Here is a 20,669-nt window from a genome sequence, read left to right on the forward strand (position 1 = left end):
ATTGGCTATAAAAAAATCCTCTACATCCCTGCTCAATGAATGGCGCGACCTTTTTCCGTGCGGGGTATGTCAAGGCCAAGGTCGTCTATGGCGAACGGGGCACGACAGAGTTTCAAAGGGGTTATTGAGACGAATAAATGTACGTAAGCTCTTTAATCCATCAGGTTTGTGTCGCGGAAAGAATGACGAAGGTCGGGCTGACAGGTGCCATCGATTGAACGTGTTTTGGCGCGTGGTGTGTGTGTACACGACCCAATAAACCAAAAAATCGGTAAGTTAGCGGTACAAATTCTGAGAAAGGATTTTGGCTCGGAATCGAAAAATCACGATATTTTGAGCTACTAAAGACGCTAGCTCCAAAGGTATGGCTACGAATTTCCTCATCTTTGTCTCATTGTGTAGCTGAATGTATTGGCTTGAAATGCGAATTGTTGAATTTGTCCTCGAACGAACTTATTGAGTAGGCCTCACTACAGCTCTTTCCTTTTATATCGCATACTGACACTGGGTGGGACCATATATCTTGTAACTGCTATTTTTGCGTTACAAGCACCTGTGGACTGAAGCATGAGTAACGTATCAATGGCATACGATCAGGAAAGTAGTCCATCTGACCTCAGCTCATCACCATGGAGTAGCCAATCACGGGTCTGGAATTTGATCTCATACATATGTTTGACACTAGTTATCGCAAATGGGTTTCTCACCTACAGGTGTGAACATATATATGATACTCACCACGACAAGATGGTTTATATTTCTCCACATCTGTTCCATTCTTCCAGGCCCAGTAGCCTTCAGTGGTATTCGCTATCAATGTGCACATGATAAACTGTTCGCCTATCCTCTCAAGGGATAGTTCACAGGTCAGTTCACATGATTTCCCAATTGACATGCCTTTACCACAATGTGCAGTTAGGTATTTGACATCAAACCAAGGATTAGGGCAGATAACATCTGTGAAAAAAAGAAGCAATATAATCTGACAGCAAAGGCCTTCTATTCTAAGGGTAGGAAATCTCTGGAACACACACCATATATCGAGACATCAATAAACTGTCAAATTACTTTGTTGATTTGGTAAATGGAGACCCAACACGGTTGACTGAAATGATTTGGTTTTATCTGTTTCTACTGTGGAAGATGATGTTGTGAGGATTGGAGGAGCTTCATAAAAACAGCATTGGCATTGAGGTTCGATGACATCAACCAACGATACCTCACCTTTACGGTAGATGGAACAAGAATAGGCAAGGATGCAGCAGTGGTTCTGACCAGGACTTATCGGATGTCAGAATATATGACAATTCATCCAGCAGTGAACCATTTCTACTTGTCCGAAAACTCCATCCCGACTAAGACTTCTTGTTTTAGTCACCAGCCAAATGCTTTGAGAAGAAGCATTTGGTACAACAACACTCCCATCCCAAGACTTTCGGCACTATCATGCAGAGAATATCTAGAAAAGCAGCTCCATCGCAAGTGTACACTTGCCAACCCGTCGGAGCTATAACCATTACACACCTGTACCACGCAGGAGTCGACACCATTCAGATCTGCAATATCACATTACACGAGTCCAAAGAGTCCTTGAAACATGATATTTCTAGATCCAGCAGAGCACAGAAAAGAGCCTGGAACGAAGTTCTGCATGGCGATATTGCACAGAAGAAACCTACGTCAGCTGTTCATTGTCACAGTGGTTCCCATGGTGCTTCTGTATTCCGACGTAGTGTTGAACTTGAACAACATGTAGGAATGCAACACGGACTATTCTAACACGATAGCTTTGCCTGTGCTTCAAGTCGATGTGCTCATATAAGTGCAATAAAACATTAATACAGTAAACTACGTTTATAACGAACTTATTTTAACTTAGATATAACGAGACATTTGTTGTATATATGCTGAATATATGTTTATAACGAACTACGGTTATTGCGAACTTAAAATAGTGGTCCCTTTGAGTTAGTTGTAACCGTAGTTTACTGTATTTCTTTGACATTACACACAAATGTTGCATGAAGAATAGGGAAATTGAAATATTTTCTCATCCAACCGACCCTTTTAACGAAAAAAAACCCACCTTATTGAAGAGTCCAATTTTATTTGGATTTATTTTTCACCATCGACCGAAGTTTTTGAGAAAACATCCGTGAACTAATATATCCAGAAAAGCTTAATGAGCTCAAAGCCCAAAGAATAACACACCATTATAGCTCATGTTACCAACGCGTGGTGTGGGTTTCTTATTTTATAAATGCAGTAAATGGCGATTTTAAAAGTTAAATTGGATAAAGAAATGCTAAATACTGAATTGATCCACGACGCTAGCCAGATCGGAACTAAAAACATAGTGCAACTGGTGATTATGACCCACTGGCGCTTCCAGAGAAGCTTCATCGCTTCTTAACATCATGACTTTGGTTGTGCTCACTTTCTTATCCGACACATTCCTAATCCGCCCCTGTCACTGAATATCGACCAATTGAATTTGAAACATGTAAGCCAGCACATTTAACCAGGGCGATGGGATATATTCGTCAATATAATCCCCAACTAAAACACTGGTAATTGAAAACATGATATAGTCAAAACGATAGCATGAAGACTTACTTTCGACAACCACGATGAAAACGCATGACATCGCCCGGTTTTTGCTTTTATCTTCAGCAGTGAATTTGACCAAGGTAGATCCCAGTGGAAAACTACCCACGCCCGGTGTTGCTACGTTGCTCTTTGGTTCGATCGTCTCGTTTGAGTTGTCTGATACGGTGATCACTGGCCACTCTACCATCGTCACGTTTTCACCGCTTGCTGCTTTGATGATTCTCTCGTCGGGGCAGTTGTTGAACTGCGGCGGCTTTGTATCTTTAAAAACAAAAGCGCATTAGATCTAGTGCAGCGGATTCTTACAAAAGTGTGCACATCGTTTTTTTTATTCATACCTCAATGAATATATATACTTCTTATAAATAATTATTACGAGGGCAAACATTTCAGGATTGACTGTGTATATATATATATATATATATATATATATATATATATACAGTCAATATACAGTCAATCCTGAAATGTTTGCCCTCGACTTCAATATATACTCAAAAGCATTGAAAACGCACCACCATGAAAATGGATGTATTTTTATCCGGGCTTAAGTCATATGAAAATATATAAGTGAATGAGTAATATTCGACGTTCTGGACGAAACATGAAGAAGAACAGCACGTCAAAACACATTTCTAATTTTTTTGCGAGCGACATCGCCAAAACGCAACAAATTGCGTGCACATCATGGAAAACGTGTTTTGTTTCACGGGAAGCATGCACAATAGGGCTCTAAAAGACAGACTTTTAAAGGCCACATCACTTGTTGCTGCAGACGTAAAGGGTACTGACACAAGAAATGCCAAGATTAAAAGCAGAGGAACGTGAACGTGCCTTGGGCATGCTTCAAGTTGGTACGTCAAGTAGAGTCGTTGCACAACGGTTTCAATGCCATCATTCAACAGTTCTCAGGCTACTGACCACATACCAGCAGACAAGAACCACCAGAGATCGACCACGTCCGGGTCAACGTCGTGTAACTACACCACGTCAGGATTGCCATATTGTTCGTCGGCATCTTCATGATCGTACACATCCGGCTACTAGGACTGCAGCAACCGCACAAGGCCGACGGGGTTTGATCAGCGCTGACACCGTAGGTCGACGTCTCAGCTCAGCAGGGCTACGTGCTCGATGTCCATATGTTGGACCCATACTCACTGATCGACATCGAAAAGAACGTCTGCGTTGGGCCTAAAGGCATCGTAATTGGAGATTGCGGCAGTGGCATGGTGTGCTGTTCTCTGATGAGTCCAGTTTTCATTTACGGAATGCTGACCGTCGACTGCGAGTGTGGCGTTACCACAATGACTGCGTTGTACAGACAGATCGATGGGGGGAGGGAGTGTCATGGTGTGGGTCGGCATCAGTCATAACCATCGAACAGAGCTCCATGTTTGTCGTGGAAGAGTTAATGCTCTTTACTACAGGAATAACATATTGGCAAATCACGTCATCCCATTCTTTCATCAGCACCAGGATATGCACACCTTCCAGCAAGATAATGCAAGAGCGCACACAGCACGTGTTTCAACACAGTACCTAGCGAACAATAATGTGCCTCTGCTTCCATGGCCAGCCCTGTCACCCGATCTATCGCCAATTGAACATCTATGGGATTACCTGGGTCAACGCCTCATTCGTCGGCCGCAAATACAGAACCTGAGAGAACTTGAAAATACATTACGTCAAGAGTGGAATGCCCCAGAACACTATTCGCAGACTTATTCGATCAATGAGAAGACTTTGCATGGCCTGTGTTGCTGCCAATGGCGGATATTGACTTTTCACTTTAACCCTATGTGTCTTCCTTACACTGATGACGTAATTGTAATAATTACTGTGTGGTGTTCCTGTTTCCTTTGTCGTCTTTCTTAATAATCCGCCTATGTCTGTTCTAATTAAAGTTGTTGCTCAAGTTGTTTTTGTAATATTTCAAGATTTATTACTGGTGCGTTTTCAATGCTGTTCAGTATATATTTGCATTTATGGAGATATGATAGGATATAAATGTAAATACCGGTATGCAAAGAGTGCGATACCTCTATAATCGCAAAAGAAATATTGAAGTCAATTCTTTGTTACGTAGAGAAAAAGACGTTCCCAACAAGACCGTTATACTGTTCATCTTACCTTCACACTTAACATGAGCAGGAATCCATTGTTGATTAGGAGTACACTGAGAGAAACCTGGAGGAGAAGGGGTGTAGCCATCCTGTGTGCATTTTCGCCATCGTAACGAATGCACCCCTGTGCCATCTGGGTACGTGAAATGTCCATCCTTCGACTTCTTACACTGTTTGGCTTTAAACAAACAAAATGTGCGTATGAAATTTTATCATAGGACGTCATGGTACTTTAATTATTACACTCTTTTGCTGTTGATTCTGTTCAACTGAATCTCATAAGGAGAAATCCACGTTGGAATTACATTTATTACTTTTACTAGTACACGTGACTGTCACAAAACGCAGAATCATGTAATATCACAACTCCAATTGCATACTGATGACCAGGCCCCTGCATATACTTCGTACAACATATGTGTGAGGAGGAGGGTGCACACGTGTGGCCCTGTCGCTTGCTATAAATTAGGCATTCAGTTTGATATGGAGCAACGTTTATGTAAGTGTCAACGCTGCCACAGAATTGTCACGTGACATAGTGATCCTAGATAATTTACTTCGATATGGACTCCTGCAGAGGAATGCGAAGTTCTGATTTAAAAGAATTTTATGGGTTTTTAATCAAAATGAGAGTTTATCTAAGCAAATTATTCATGATGACATGGATCTATCTCTGAAATACAACACCATAGAAGCGGGCAGGGTACAAACGATTTCACGGTCTCAACTCATCCTTAAGCTTTCTTGCATCTTCCAGAAGCAAGGGAGTAAACTGACTGTAAAAGTCCGTTTTTCATCCTTGCCGAACTGCGCTGGAATGTCTGGGCTCGATCATAGCGCCACCAGTGGCTATTACAAGTAACGTCCCTTCTGTGTCCCTCCTATTGACCAACAGATTCCACCTCACATATCACTTGCATTTGCTTCAAAGAAAATGGCGGCGCCCTGTCAAGACGATCTGATCGATGATCAACATATATATTGTAATAAAACAGGTCTTACATCGAGAAGTGCATCAAATCCCGTTAGCACCTTGATTAAAAACATGAACAGATTTGGAATACATCTGTCGAACCGGATGCCGATTTCGTTACCCGATTTGGATTCGACTATGCATTAGTCCGGCCAAAATATAACTCCATAATTGCATCCTAGTTCGACAAGAGTGGAAACTGGACTTTTACACTAGTTAACTCCCTTGCCTCGGGAAGATGGATTGATAGGTAAATCCCACCAAATTTCCTTACATGAATTATTCCTGTGATTCCTCTCAATCGTAGGATTAAGGTGAGTTGGGAGAACTCAGCTTTTCACCACAGGCACGAGCTACTTTGCTACTACTATAACGCTAACCAACGTCGAAGTACTGAAATCAGAGTGGTCCATGCAAATGAAGTATTTCAAGTTTATTGTACGGATTTCGGTATAAAAGGTTTAGATATATAGCATTAGGTTAGAATATATACCTATGCTTGTTGTAAGGGGCGAAAGTGAGTGAGTGAGTATGGTTTGAATCTAATATGGGGCAGAGAATCAGTGGTTGATATTATGAACAATGACAAAGACGAGGAGCATTGGTTGCTGGGGACTACTCTTTAACCCTGGTCCTCAAAAGTTATGAACATATATATGTTTGAACCATGTCCATCGACCATGTCAAGTACGACATTTTTATACGATATGGAAAGGGGTTTTTACACGTGACCTGTCTGTGGCAGATTAACCAGGTTGATCGAAAGGAACAGTTATTAGAATGATCAAACAGCAAGGATCGTTTCAATTTTAAAGTTCATCTCTTTATTCACACGATTAACAGGTGCACGGCATGCAGTAGGGTGGTGATTCCTATTCCTGTATAAATAAAAAAAAAAATTAAAACATATATACGTTTGCAAGTTCCGACGCTGCTCCAGTCTGTACCATCATTGCTACATGTTGCACGCCCACTTCCTTCAAGAGTGTAGCCGTCGCGGCATGTATAGTCGCATGTACTACCAGCGATATACGGACCGGTGGAACATCTAAAATAACCATCTTCAATCAATGGTGGTTTCTTTTCGCAATATACCTCTGAAATGTAAATAGAGTCCTATTTGATGCATGTATAGTTTACTTCAACGCAGCATCGGCTATAGCTCCACTACCATAGAGAATACAACATATCGTCGACACACACAAACACACACATTCATACGGTTTTATGGAATACCAAAAATCTTACGTATACACATTATAAAATTGTATCTTTCTTAGCCTTTTATTAAATCCATACCCTGCTAAATATATCCCTACAATTGAGTGAAAGCTTAAAGGAATATCTTCAGGAAGCAACGCTTGTGCAGGCAAGCAAAGTATGCTTAACGATTCTGTGTTACCCATACAATATCCACCCAACCTGACGTACTCTTTCGATGGCTTCAATTTCTAAAGTATTTTGACACCTACTTGAATTTCCCCATTTTTTTGCATATAATCCTGTGAATATCTAGAGTAAAATTGGTCGTAAAGGGCGACTAAAGGGATCGGGTCGTCAGATTCGCTGACTTTAGTGATGGATGTCATTGTATCCTAATTGCATTTATCGATGTTTATGGTGTCAATCACTGGATTTCGATCATTTACAGACCACCGTCATGAAGCTTAATTATTGATGAGTGCTGGGTTAAACAAAAAAAGAAACAAAACAAAGCATACGATCCAGCTTCAGAATCCAACTTTGATTGTGTGAAAACAAGGAGAATTAAATAGTTCGAGCTCTAGTGAGTGTTCGATCTAATTATCCACCTGATTGTGACTGATTAAGAATAAATCAAAGCGACAACACCCTTTCCCTTTTAATAAGAAATTTCAGACCCGTGAAGATCCGGGGTAGAATAGGTCTTCAGCAACCCATGCTTGCCGTAAAAGGCGACTATGCTTGTCGTAAAAGGCGACTAATGAGATCGGGTGGTCAGACTCGCTGACTTGGTTGACGCATGTCATCGTATCCCTATTGCGAAGATCGATACTCATGATATCAATCACTGGATTGTCTGGTTCAGACTCGATTATTTACAGACCGCCGTCATATATCTGGAATATTGCTGAGTGCGGTGTGAAACAACAAACAAACAAACGAATAAGAAATTTCAGATAAAATCAGAGTTGATTGTACGATTCCGACGATAACGTTAGCGAGTGTTAAGGAATCACCATCAAATAATGATGAGACCACGTGTTCGCGAATAGTTGGGTGTATCATGTTAAACTTTATATGAAACTGAGCGAAAACAATTGCACAGATAATGAGATTCGGTGATTTTCAAGTTGTAGCTTATATCAGTATCTTGTAATTTGAATCAAAAATGCAGTTTGTTGGGGGTGGTTGGTTGAGGGAAGCGTTTTTACTTTTTGGTCACTGTGTAACAACAAGCTACCGTTCATAATACTTTGCATTTTTCACTTGTCCGTCTTGAAACTCTCCTATGTATTCGCTTCACTTCTTGAAACTGTTGAAAATATGCACCAACATATTACTTACCTGTCACACGAAAGGACATGGTGCATGTATCGGGGACCAGTTCAACAGCTGAAAATAAGGAAAACAGACAGAAGAAACATACACTGCCATAAGTGTATCTGGTCAATGCAGCAACGTAAGAGGGTCGTGTTTTTATTGGAATATTGCAAAATAGTCGTGAAATGATATCTGAGTAGAAATGTTATTGTTTTTATTGGAATATTACAAAATAGTCGTGAAATTATATCTGAGTAGAAATGTTATTGTTTTTATTGGAATATTGCAAAATAGTCGTGAAATTATATCTGAGTAGAAATGTTATTGCATTAAATGAAACATTTTCCATTCTCATTTTGCCTTTGAGTGTTCAAATAACGGTTCATATTCCCTGACGACGACAACATATTTCAAGTTCCCTGATGCGTTTACATACATGGGTCTTTGAAAGGCATTTAGAAGTGATACACATAAGGAAGAGAATAGCATTTATTCACTCGATGAAGGAGAAAGTACATATATAGAATACTAAACGAGCTCCCGTGTAATACCAATTTTATGAAACGAGTGAATAGTTCTGGTATCTGACGAGCGAAAGCGAGTCAGATACCACAACTATTCACGAGTTTCATAAAATTGGTTTTACACGAGAGCGAGTTTAGTATTTTATTTATTACTTGTCATTTATAATGTTTTTAGAATTATACTGTTGAGTGTAAATAGGCTGACACCTACACGATCCGTGGCATAATCCAATTGAGTTTAACAGAATAATACTTCAAACACGTCAAAAGTTGAAACGTATGAATTTAATATCATACAATGGTCCACCTTTAGAATTCAGGCGTTCGTCCCACAAAATTATCGTAGTGCTAAGGCTATCACAACTCACATAATTTAACTTAGACTAAAGACTCTCGTTGCGCTAGAGTACGATCGCCTTGTGGAACGGGGCCTTGCAGCTCAAAGTTTACAATGACGTCACAATACCCGATGACGTAATTTGTTGAATTTTGTTGCAAGATCCATCGGCGAAACAATGCCATGTGACGTCAGCCTAGCAACAAGGTTGCTGGGGTCATCGAGGGTGCATAAGCTCCTCACAGTGATCTATCATCTCCACACACAATGTCGTTGAATACGCCAAGGGATGTTGAGAGCTTTCAATATTTGTTCGTGAAACGTGTTCCGAGAGTACATAAGCACGCGTTTTGGTATTACACAATGTGTAATAAAGCTGTATGTTTATTAAACGGGTGATCTCTTCACGGGCAAGTAATAAACTCCGAAACGTTGTGTTCCTCATAATAAAGAAGTTGAGATCCATATATCAAACGATATGACTTTCAAACGCGGATGGATACATTAAATGATAATTAGTGGCAGTGAAAAGAACACAGGATCTACTCTTTGCACACACAAAAATGTTGGCTAAACGTTCAAGGTCACTACAGGTTAAATTATGAAAAAGGTCACATCTAAGGAAATTTTGCATAAACTTATGAAAATTCAAAGCGTTTGCCAATCAGTTACATGTATGATTGACGCAAAATAACTAACGCATAACTTGTCACATTGAAGGTCACTCTGAAGGTCATTTAGTCGTGAAGTGACCTTCAAACAGTTTCAGTAGTCTCGGTGGAGTGGGTGAGTGAGTAACAATATTCCAACAATATCACTGCGGGGCACACAAGAAATTCTTCACAAAATGTACCCATGTTGGGAATCGAAACCGGGCTTCCGTCGTTCCCAAACGGACGCTTCAAACAGTAGTGTGAGCAGTTTCCTAAAAAATCAGGTAAAGGAATTACTAATTTTTGAATTTTGACACTTTTCGTGTTTGTTCGCAGGAAATCCAAAATTCGGCATTGTTTCTTCTCAACAGATAACCCACGTATAGTGGTATGGATATGCGTAGTTATTCCCTGACAGAACCTATAACACTTCCGTTTACATTATGAGGTTATTTTATCGTAAACATTTACAATATGATGCGGCAGACAGAATGATTAGTCACATTTAAATAGGCACAGTTATTTCCAGTCAACCCCTTATAATACTTGTACTGGTCCTGGTACTGGTACCTATACCGTGGAGAAGAAGAGACATGATGATGAAGGCTATCACCTGCCTCAAAGAATTTGCCCCCATACTCGGGGCATTAACCAATCAATCGATCAATCAAATATATTTCGTAATTCAAGTCACATGGCCCACAGTACAGTTGTAAGATAAATTATTTTTAAGGTCACATGTCCAGAGTGTTACATCTTTGACGATTTCATTTTAAATAATGTACATAAATACAGAGCTATTAAGTACTCTTATTTCACAGGAGTTAAATAAATTTGCAAACGTAATATTACCTAAATAATATTTCTGTTATGAGGTAAAAAATAATATTTCTCAAGTGAATATATTTCTTGCATACAAAAAAGACATGGTTTTCATCCTCTACTAAATATGGTCACATTCTTTACATATAGATTCTGTATGAGGTATATTTAACAATGACCTTTTACGAATAATGTTGACTCAAAAGTTGTGGGGAGATCGTCGAAATATACACATTGCTCTAACTAATCGTTTGTCTCTGAGTACAGTTATATATAATTCGGGTTCCAGAAGGGATTTTATGTCAGCATTATGCAATAAAAAAGTAGACGCTTCCCAACTGTGGTACCATGATTGAAAATAGAAATATCTAAAGCGTCTTCTAAATGCAGACAAAAACATGTTCTTATCACCAATATCTTGGAATAACCACACATACGTCAAAAAACCCGCAATTAAATAACATTTGTCTCACATACGTTGCCCAATTGACTTTTCCATTCCCATCTGATATTTTAAGCACAACATAACGTCGGAAGGGTATCCACTTTCATTCATTCGCAAAAGCTTTATTTGCGTATTTATAAACACACAGTGACGTCCAATTTCACCAAGAATATCTTTGTTTGCTGCAAATTTACCCAAACCAAGAAAACATTTGTAATAGCATGTTTGTATCTTTTCAATTGTATCATGACATTTAATACCCCATATTTCCAACCATAGTTCAATATTGGAGCGAAGTTACTGTCACATACATTACAAGCAGTCGAGAAATCTATAAATCTGTAAATAAATCAACAAATGAAAAACTAGCCGTATTGCCTTCCGTGCTTGCAGGGCAAGAGTTTCACATGCTTCAGACCATATTAACCGTGAGGATAAAATAATTCCAAGATATTTATAGTACGTTACCGTCTTTATCTTCACATTATCCAGTGTCCAAACTGAGTTATTATCCTTCGATTTCGAAATACGATAACATCTGATTTATCAAGATTTACGCACAGTCCCCATTTCAGACAATATGTACTTAAGACATCTAGCTGTCCCTGTAAGCCGCGAACAGTATACGAGAAAAGTACAATGTCATCGGCAAATAAGAGTAACATCAGATCTTCAATATTTTGGGTATCAAATATACTATGATCACAAGCAGCATACATTTCAAGCACAGGCTCATTAATAAAGAATACAAATAAGACAGGGTTCACAACGCAGCCTTGTCTTACCCTATAAGTGTTTAAATAAAGAAGTTTTAAAGCAACCAATCTTTACACCTGCTTTTACAGATGCATACATACTTTTTAACAGATTGTAAATTTTACCATGGCATCCATTTTGTAAAAGTGAGTGAGTGAGTATGGTTTTACGCCGTTTTTAGCAATATTCCAGCAATATCACGGCGGGGGACACCAGAAATGGGCTTAACACATTGTACCCATGTCGGGAATCGAACCCGGGTCTTCGGCGTGACGAGCGAACGCTTTAACCACTAGGCTACCCGACAGCCCCCCATTTTGTAAGGGTAAATATAGCATTGTATCATCTCGCCGTTTAAGTCTTGAGATTTTCTCAATAGTAATAATCACTAAATTACAATGGGACTTTGAAAAGAAAAAAATGTTTTCTAACTTACATTCCAGTTGTAAATGATCAGACTCTGTTCGCGGCAATACAGCCATCATTGTTTAATACATTATCACATAATATTATTTGTTTAGCAAACAAATCTTCATGATATAATACTTCATCAAAAGGTACATCGTCAAGAAAATAATCTAGTTCAGAAGCTGTTCTAGCATTAAAATCTCCACATATGATAAACATAGTCAGCTCCGTATTCATGTTTTAACTCTTCAAGTTTATCTTCCAATAGGTCGACACCACGTATCTTCCGAATTGTCATACTCTGTCGACCCCACCGGGTGTATATAGAAGAATGCAAGAAGCATTGGTTAAGGCAAATAAGCATTAAGTAACTGAAAAATGACACAATTTCCCCAGTTACACTTCATCTGCTTGACATGATTTTGATGCTTTATGCAAATAGAAATCATCCAGGAAATCGCTGTTGAGAAAGCGACACGTTGACACTGTCTCCGTCTCATCATTCCGGTAAACATTCTTACAAAAGTGTTGCAAATTAAGGGTTTAAATACAACTAAAAGTGATCAACTAACGAATATCGAGAATTGTAACAAATGTGACATGTTTTAAACAATTGTTTTATAATGAAAAGGCATGTACTTTCTATTCAATTACCCATGAGGCCATATTGGTGGTACACGCTTCGACAGTATCTATAATGACAACACAGTATAATTCAGAAAACAGTTACAGTGTGGTAACATAACTATTCATTTGTAACACCACATCTGCTTCCACATGTCTTGTCTTCACATCTTTGTTAAAAATTATGGTAGCTACACGCACGGGACTTTCTGTTTCAAGTGCATTGCACTGAGCATATATTTTCCCAAACCGGAAGGGTGTCATTAAACCGGAAGTGCTGATAACATTGCCATTAGAATAGCTAGAGGTATAGGGATTTCTGTTTTAAACTTTACTGCGTTTGGCATATGTTTCCAAAAGCCGGAAGTGCTAAGATGAAAGGGGAGGTGCTCATAACTTTGTTATTCAGACAGCTACGGGTGTGGGGCGTTCCTCTTCACAGTTTCACCGCATTTGGCATGTGTTTTTGAAACCAGAAGTCCTTAAACTGAAAGTGCTTATGGCTGTGGTGGCTAGAAGCATTGGACATTCGTAGTGCATTTGACATATGTTTCCCCAAACCGGAAGTGACATCAGTAATCCGAAAGTCATGCTATTTGTTATACGTCAGCTGGTCGTGCAGCATAAGACAATATAAGGTCTCAGAGATGAGAAAATACAGACACGGGTGAGGCCATCTGACTTGGTAAAGTCAAAATGGTTCATGGCACGTGTGTCTGGTGGGAAGGTTTTGGGGTATTCAGAAAAGGGTAGGTATGTGGCTGTTTCTGTTTCTGCAGTTCAGTGAATAATCATACTATACTCACATGTTTTTGCTTTTTCGACGCATTCTGAACAATATCCAGTGTTGCATGTCACTGCTTTGTGGAGTTCAGAGCCGTAACTTTTGCCACTTTTCGAGTCACATGTTACTGAACAACATTCGTTCAGATCTGCCACATCGATATAACTTGAATGTAAACAAGGTTAGATGATAATCGATGTTGTTCATCAAAATACGCTATTGATTGTGTGGTCCAGACTCAGCCCACTCCACCCAAAAAATCCATAAGGTATACCAAACGTGTTAGGTGAGGTGAATTGGGTTTAACGTCGCGTCCAAGATTGTTGCACTTATATAGCGACGTGCATGTATGTGTGTGTGTGTGAGTGGCTGCTTGTACTAGACCGGACTGATGCCGATTTATATGCCAGCTCAGTGAGATACCATGCCGCAGTTTAACATGAATTAACATGTACAAACTGCACAGTATACTGACGCCGAGCCGACCAGTCATTGTTTTAGCCCCTCAATGCCGAACGCCAGACAGGGTAACAACAAGTACCATCTTTAACCGTCTTTTGGTATGACTCCGGCGGGGATCGAACCCTCTCCGGGCGGACGCTCTACCACTGGACCACGGAGGCGGTCACCAAACGTGTTAAGTGATGTTGGATGACATGCATGGGTGACTGTGATATTGGAATTAGTCTATTTTTTACCATTAAGTAGTGGTACAGCAAAATCCATTGATAATTACAAAAATAGAAAAGTATTGAATTGTAGTTAGTTCAATCTAAAGAAGAATTACGACATTCAACCAGTAAACATTTTTGTCTGTGACTGATGTGATACATTTTTATTAATCATGATTTCTTAAATGAAAGTCCTTGTTAACTCACATTTATTACTTTTAAAGAAGAATTTCTCAATCAACACCATAATATAAGTTGTAATTTATTACGTCATCATAAGTATGACGTCATTCATATGTCATTGTCAGTTACACTGAAGAGCTGTCATTAGACAGTGAAAGTACTTTGTCTGAAACATCTTCTTAAAATCAGTCTCATGACAGCTCTTCAGAGGACAAATTCGTTAACCACTAACTATATAAATTACTTAAACCGACGGTAGAAACTAACAGTTTTAGCCAAACTAGTTTGTTTTGTTTGTTTGTTGTTTATCGCCGCACTCAGCAATATTCAAGCTATAAGACGGCGTTCTGTAATAATCGAGTCTGGACCAGACAATCCAGTGATTGGCATCATGGGCATCGATCTACGTATTGTGTCTAAGTGGGATACAATGGCATGCATCAACCAAGACAGTGATCCGGACCACCCGATCCCTTTGGTCACCTCTTACAAGCATGAGTTGCTGAAGACCAATTCTAGCCCGTACTTTTTCACAGCGTGATGCCCTGATCAGCCCTCTCACTAGTTCATAGTCTGTACTGTGTATTTGTGTTTTCCTGGAGAAAATAAACATTCAGCTTTGCAGAAAAATGGTCATACTTACTCCTTATATTTATCAACAACGAAAGCAACTTTTGGGACGTCCCACACTACACTGGTGCCCGTATTCCATGTATCCTTAAGTTCAGGACAGGTGAGATTCAGCACAACGTCAATGGGCTCACTTGGTACTGAAAAACCGGAAATCCGTTCCACATTTTGCGCTGACTTTATGGGTGAGTCTTTATCACATACATGTCAAGCATGCATTCTACTATGCATTTGGAAAAATACCGATTCTTATTACATAGACAATTAGACGTATCCCATCACAATAGCTACCTCTGATTGAAGCGGCATCGCGATAATTATATTCATATCATATCTCAATCATTGTGGGTAGGCATTTATTTGTCACAAAATGTAAATTTACGCTTACTACGATATTCATAGTGATAGAAATCGACCAAAGGGAGCTGCATGCTGCCATTATCGATGTACAAACAAATATGTGTTGTTGTTACGTCGTTCAACATGGCGTCTCCGATGAGCATCTTGTCCCAGTGGAAGGTAAGGAAAATCGTGGAGGCAGGATTATTAATATCTGTTTTTCTTCGGAGAAAACGCAATAGAAAGAGATGGGAAAAGAGGAAGATGTTGGCACACACCTGTGTTTTAAAAATTGCATCCTTGTAAGTAACTACAGGAACTGAAGGCTAGAGACTGACCTTCCTTCAAGAATTATCGACGTAAAGATGAAGCCTGCTTTGATGAGATTTTGGATCATGTCAGACCAAGTATTATAACATAGGGCAGAAACATGCAGTAGAGCATACCAGCTGCCGCAAAATCTGGCTCTTACACAAAGATATCTTGCTTCAGGTGTGTCATAAATCAGAATACTGTGTGTACGTAAGTGATGCACCATAAGTCAGACCTTGAACATGAAGGCAATTTTCATAATTATTTAACACCTGATCGAAAGAAACTCAAAATCAAAAAGTCGTTTAATCAACGGATACTGCAAATTATGAATTTGTCAATACCAAACTTTTACTACGATATTGTTTCAAAGGAATCATTCTCTAGTCTACACTATGGATTTAGAACAGGCACTTCTGCGATATATAGGAATCTGTTCCGCAAGTGTGTCAACCATCTACCTGTGTCTGAAGACGTGTCTTGAAGGTTTGACGTGGTTAATATTATTGTACAACTTGCCTGTTGCCTACAGATAGGTTTGAAATATATTTGTGTTCATTCTCAATAAGTCTAAACATAAACAAATCATTTTGGGAAAATACTGGTTGTTAAAGTTTCACTTTGATCCTGCATCGTCATGACTTACAATTTATTTATTTAAAATAAGATCATTGTTAACGGGAATAGTTTGCACATAATATTTAATTCATGTCACGACCATCCATGTTTGTCAACTGTGATAATGCAGCCATGAGCCCTCTTTCGCTGCTCTCAGCTCTGCTCTTTGAATTTCGATTTCATTTCAATTATCAAGTAGATGGTATAATAAGAATGTAAGGGGGCAGTTGGGTGCTTTTCCGTTAGCAATCACGAACCATTTTTATTAAAGAAACAAAAGGTAAATATATATCCTGCAAATGGTAAGTCAGTCGTAAACGTCTTCAAATTCCACTCTCAATGTCTCCACATTTGGGATTAGAGGGCAAATTTCAAGATTATACAAATGACCGCTTGCACACCGGTCGAAGCAATGATACCGAGTAACGAAGGAACTTGGACCATTTCTTGTCAAGGGCAGTTAATTTATATAGTTTTGCAGGACCCCATGTTTTTTGTCTTAAACTTAATTCAGTGATAAATCAGCTTCGAATATACTTAGATAAGATTATTTCTGCTACGACACCCTAACGACAATCTCAGCGCCAAAAAAGCTTCGTGATGCTACGTGACGTTTAAGCCCTGTCGCAAACATCGCTCTTTCCAAATCTCCTGTTCGTATTCGTATCAGTTGATAAGGATGCAGTGGCAGCATGGTTAGAATGTAAACATACCTTTTATCTCTTCAATGTGTTTCTTGTGACAGCCCCAACTGGAATCTGTAGTAAGTGCTGAAAGAAAGACATGATTTCACACCTAACAACTATTGTATTGTAACGTATAAGGTAACAAAAAAACTTATGCTATTATGACCCATAACTGAGTGCTGCTGTAACGTGCAAGCAGCGATAATTGAATTTGAGTGGGCGTGTGCTTGCGTGTGCGTACGTGCGTGCGTGCGTGCGTGCGTGCGTGCGCGCGTATGTGTGTGTGCTTGTACTAGTCCGGGCTAACGCTGGTATTATTTTCAAATTAATTTTTATTATAAGCCATAGTTAATACTGGAATAATGTCGGTTATATTGTGCTAACCCACATAGATGACATGCTGTAGGTTAACACGCATACTCCAATCAGATACAGTCCTAATTTTATCTCCTTTATGCGGAGCGCAAGGCAGGGTAACAACAAGTACCATCTTTTAACATATATTGGAATAATGCGGCCCGGAATCGAACCATCGATCTTTAGCTATCCGGGCAGACGTTCCATCCACTAGACCACGGAGGCGGTCCTTGATATATATGGATCGAGTGCTCAGGTTCGCTGACTTGCGTAGATTGATATTCATGTTATCAATCACTAGATTGTCTGGTCAGACTAGATTATTTACAGACCACCGTCATATAGTTGGAATACTGCTGAGTGCGGCGTTAAACAAAAAACAAATAAAAAAATATTGATAGAAGAAGGACTCTTCAAGTGGGAAACGGGAATTTGGGAAGAAGTAACGAAATATTCATTGCAGATGCAAATAATATTTTCAAAGAACTGGAAATGATTCAATGCTTGCAGGCCTCATCACATTTTGGTGGAGTGTGTGCGATAACTTCATACGTTTGCTTTATATTAACTCAGAACAGATAAAGCAAATAATCCATACGTTATATATATCACATCTTAACTTTCGTAAAATTGTATTTACATATTGTTGGTTGGTTTGTTGTTTAACGTCGCAATCAGCAATATTCCAGCTATATGACGGCGGTCTGTAAATAATCGAGTCTGGACCAAACAATCCAGTGATTGATATCATGAGCATCGATCCACGCAATTGGGATCGATGACATGCATCAACCAAGTCAGCGAGTCTGACCACTCGATCCCGTTAGTCGCTTCTTACGACAAGCATAATCGCCTTTTACAGCAAGCAAGGGTTGCTGAAGACCTATCCTACCCCGGATCTTCACGGGTCTATACGACTAGGACATCCATGAGCCGAAATTTGGGCTTCAGAGACATTATCCTTGTTTCATTTTACCATTAATATTTTACTGCAAGCGTTCAACGGGATTTTACATGCTTACTAACGAAGTACTGCATCAAATATACTTACCAAACAGTAGAGTAAGGTAACGTAAATACATTTTGCCCTTTGGCACAGTCTGAAGCTCTGTAAAATATGGACGATTCGCAAAAAAATGTTTTATTTACAAAGAGTATTCTCTAGAATCTATAATTGCGCTCCGTACAGTGTTATGAACACGGAGAATATTTACTGTATTAAATTGCAAAACCAACACAATTCCCGAATATAAAAAGGCTTTGGATTCGCTTCAGCCATACTGTGACTTCACACAGTAAAGAATTTAATTTTTGAAACCTGTCACCAAAGGACAGTAAAGCAAATGGTAACATATCCCAGATTCGTATTAAAAACTAGTGTCAAAACAATAATAAGATTAGACCATTAAACAACGACATTTTTCAAAACAAGTATTATAAATCGCAAGCAATCAACGTAAGCCAAGCTATAAGGGACCTCTGCAATCTGCTGGGACCCCAGCAGGATATATACCATTCTTTCAGCTGCAGTCGACTTTTTGAGCAAAATCATGCGATATCAAGTATTTCCTGAAATCAGGTAAATCGGATTAACTCTATCATGGATGTATATATGCATGTACTTACTTACACTTAGGCCCGCTCCATCAAGTTGATGTCAGCGTTGTTGGTAAAATGCTGCTAGCAGTTTGAGGTTGTATTATCAACAAGTATCAAATGTCTGTTGTCATTAGAAGTACATATGGTTCTAGTTATAACACATTATGATACTGATAATAAGTGCACTCTATCTGTTGACCTATTTAAGTGTTTACATTGGAAAAGTGCAAATGTTTTTGCGCACACATTTGGGCAAATATCTAACAGAATGTCTTTATATAATTTGTGTAAAGGTACTGAGGTGTTTTCATTTTCCTTAACAATGTACAAGTAAATTGCTCATTTTTCCAAACGACCCGCGAAGATCCGGGTTAGAAAAGGTCAGGCTCGCTGACTTGGTTGACGCATGTCATCATATCCCTATTGCGTAGATCGTTGCTCATGATGTTAATCAACGGATTGTCTGGCCCAGGATCGAATATTTACAGACCGCCGTCACGTAGCTGAAATAGTGCTGAGTGCGGCGTTAAACAAACATTTTTCCAAACACGAAAAAAACACTGGGAGGTCAAATATCCAGTGTTAATGTATCATTGCAGGCTGTAAATAGCCGAGTCTGAGCCAGGCAAACCAGTCATCGCTGGCATGAGGAACGATCCGTGTCATCTTGGCACGACACCCTAACAGCAATAAGACGTTGTCACTATAACGAGACCTGAAACATCTTTTCGTCTTTTCTGGAACCAGTTAACCCATGATTTGCTGTTGTTATAATATAGTCACCAACATCCCAGCTATATGACGGCAACCTGTAAATATTCCAAACTTGGCCAGACACACCACATCTTCCCGAGGCAAGAGAGTTAACGGACTTTAAGAGTCCAGTTTCCACCTTTTCCGAACTAAGCTGGAATTCCTGGGTTCGATCCTTGTGCCACAAGTGGCTATTACGATTTATGTCCCTTCTAAGCTTCTCCTATGGACCAATCAGATTCCACCTCTCGTATCACTTGCGTTTGCTTTAAACAAAATGGCGGCGCCAAGTCAGGACGATCTGGTTGATAATCAAGATCTAGATTGTGATAAAACGTGTCTTACATCGCGAAATGCGTCAAATCAAGTGAGCACTTTGATTAAAAACATGCAGAGATTTGGAAAATATCTGTTGACAACGAGTTAGCGGTGCACATGCTTTGCAAATCCTGCAAACGACCGAAATCTACAGGACAGTTTACGAACCGGATTTCGATTTCGTTTGCGTGATTTTGATTGGACTATGCATAGACTCGATAGTCCAGCCAAAATATAACTCCATAATACCAGCCTAGTTCGGCAAGGGTGGAAACTGGACTTTTATAGTCAGTTAACGCCCTTGCCTCGGGAAGATGGACACACCAGTGACGTGACGTCACTGTAGGTGACGTTACATAAGCAGCATCCCACGCCGTTGGGAGCGACCAAACAGTCAACCATCCCTAAACTTGCCAGGCACTGCTGATAAAACGTAAGCTGCACATTTATAAGGAAGCATTTAGGGCCATTTTGTTTTTCTTGCAATTTCAAGATACTAAGTTGAAACTTCAAGATACATACTAAGTTGACTAAAATGATGTTGAAATTTCAAGATAATAAGTTGAAATTTTAAGATTATAACTTGAAATAACTTATTATCTTAAACTTTCAACTTTG

General features: G+C 39.4%; 1 protein-coding gene across 6 annotated transcripts in view; it reads right to left on the bottom strand.

The window, feature by feature from the left end:
* LOC124149848 overlaps window positions 1-19,078 on the bottom strand; it is a 56,594-nt gene extending 37,516 nt beyond the window's left edge. For 2 of the 6 annotated variants that reach the window (XM_046521654.2, XM_048381837.1), the window contains exons 1-10: window positions 19,008-19,078; window positions 18,433-18,489; window positions 17,052-17,108; window positions 15,083-15,209; window positions 13,608-13,750; window positions 8,257-8,304; window positions 6,624-6,806; window positions 4,744-4,914; window positions 2,617-2,871; window positions 739-957 (exon numbers count right to left, since the gene is read on the bottom strand). In XM_046521654.2, the coding sequence (XP_046377610.2) occupies window positions 739-957; window positions 2,617-2,871; window positions 4,744-4,914; window positions 6,624-6,806; window positions 8,257-8,304; window positions 13,608-13,750; window positions 15,083-15,209; window positions 17,052-17,108; window positions 18,433-18,463 (1,234 nt within the window). In that variant the 5' untranslated portion in view covers window positions 18,464-18,489; window positions 19,008-19,078. Of the gene's footprint in view, window positions 1-738; window positions 958-2,616; window positions 2,872-4,743; window positions 4,915-6,623; window positions 6,807-8,256; window positions 8,305-13,607; window positions 13,751-15,082; window positions 15,210-17,051; window positions 17,109-18,432; window positions 18,490-19,007 lie in introns of those variants that run through there. The other 4 variants (XM_046521655.2, XM_046521658.2, XM_046521659.2 and 1 more) reach the window with 4 other exon arrangements.
* Between the last annotated feature and the right edge of the window lie 1,591 nt (window positions 19,079-20,669).

Source organism: Haliotis rufescens, unplaced genomic scaffold, assembly GCF_023055435.1.
Source record: "Haliotis rufescens isolate VD_foot unplaced genomic scaffold, xgHalRufe1.0.p SCAF_4, whole genome shotgun sequence".
In the NCBI taxonomy this organism is placed as follows: Eukaryota; Metazoa; Mollusca; class Gastropoda; order Lepetellida; family Haliotidae; genus Haliotis; species Haliotis rufescens.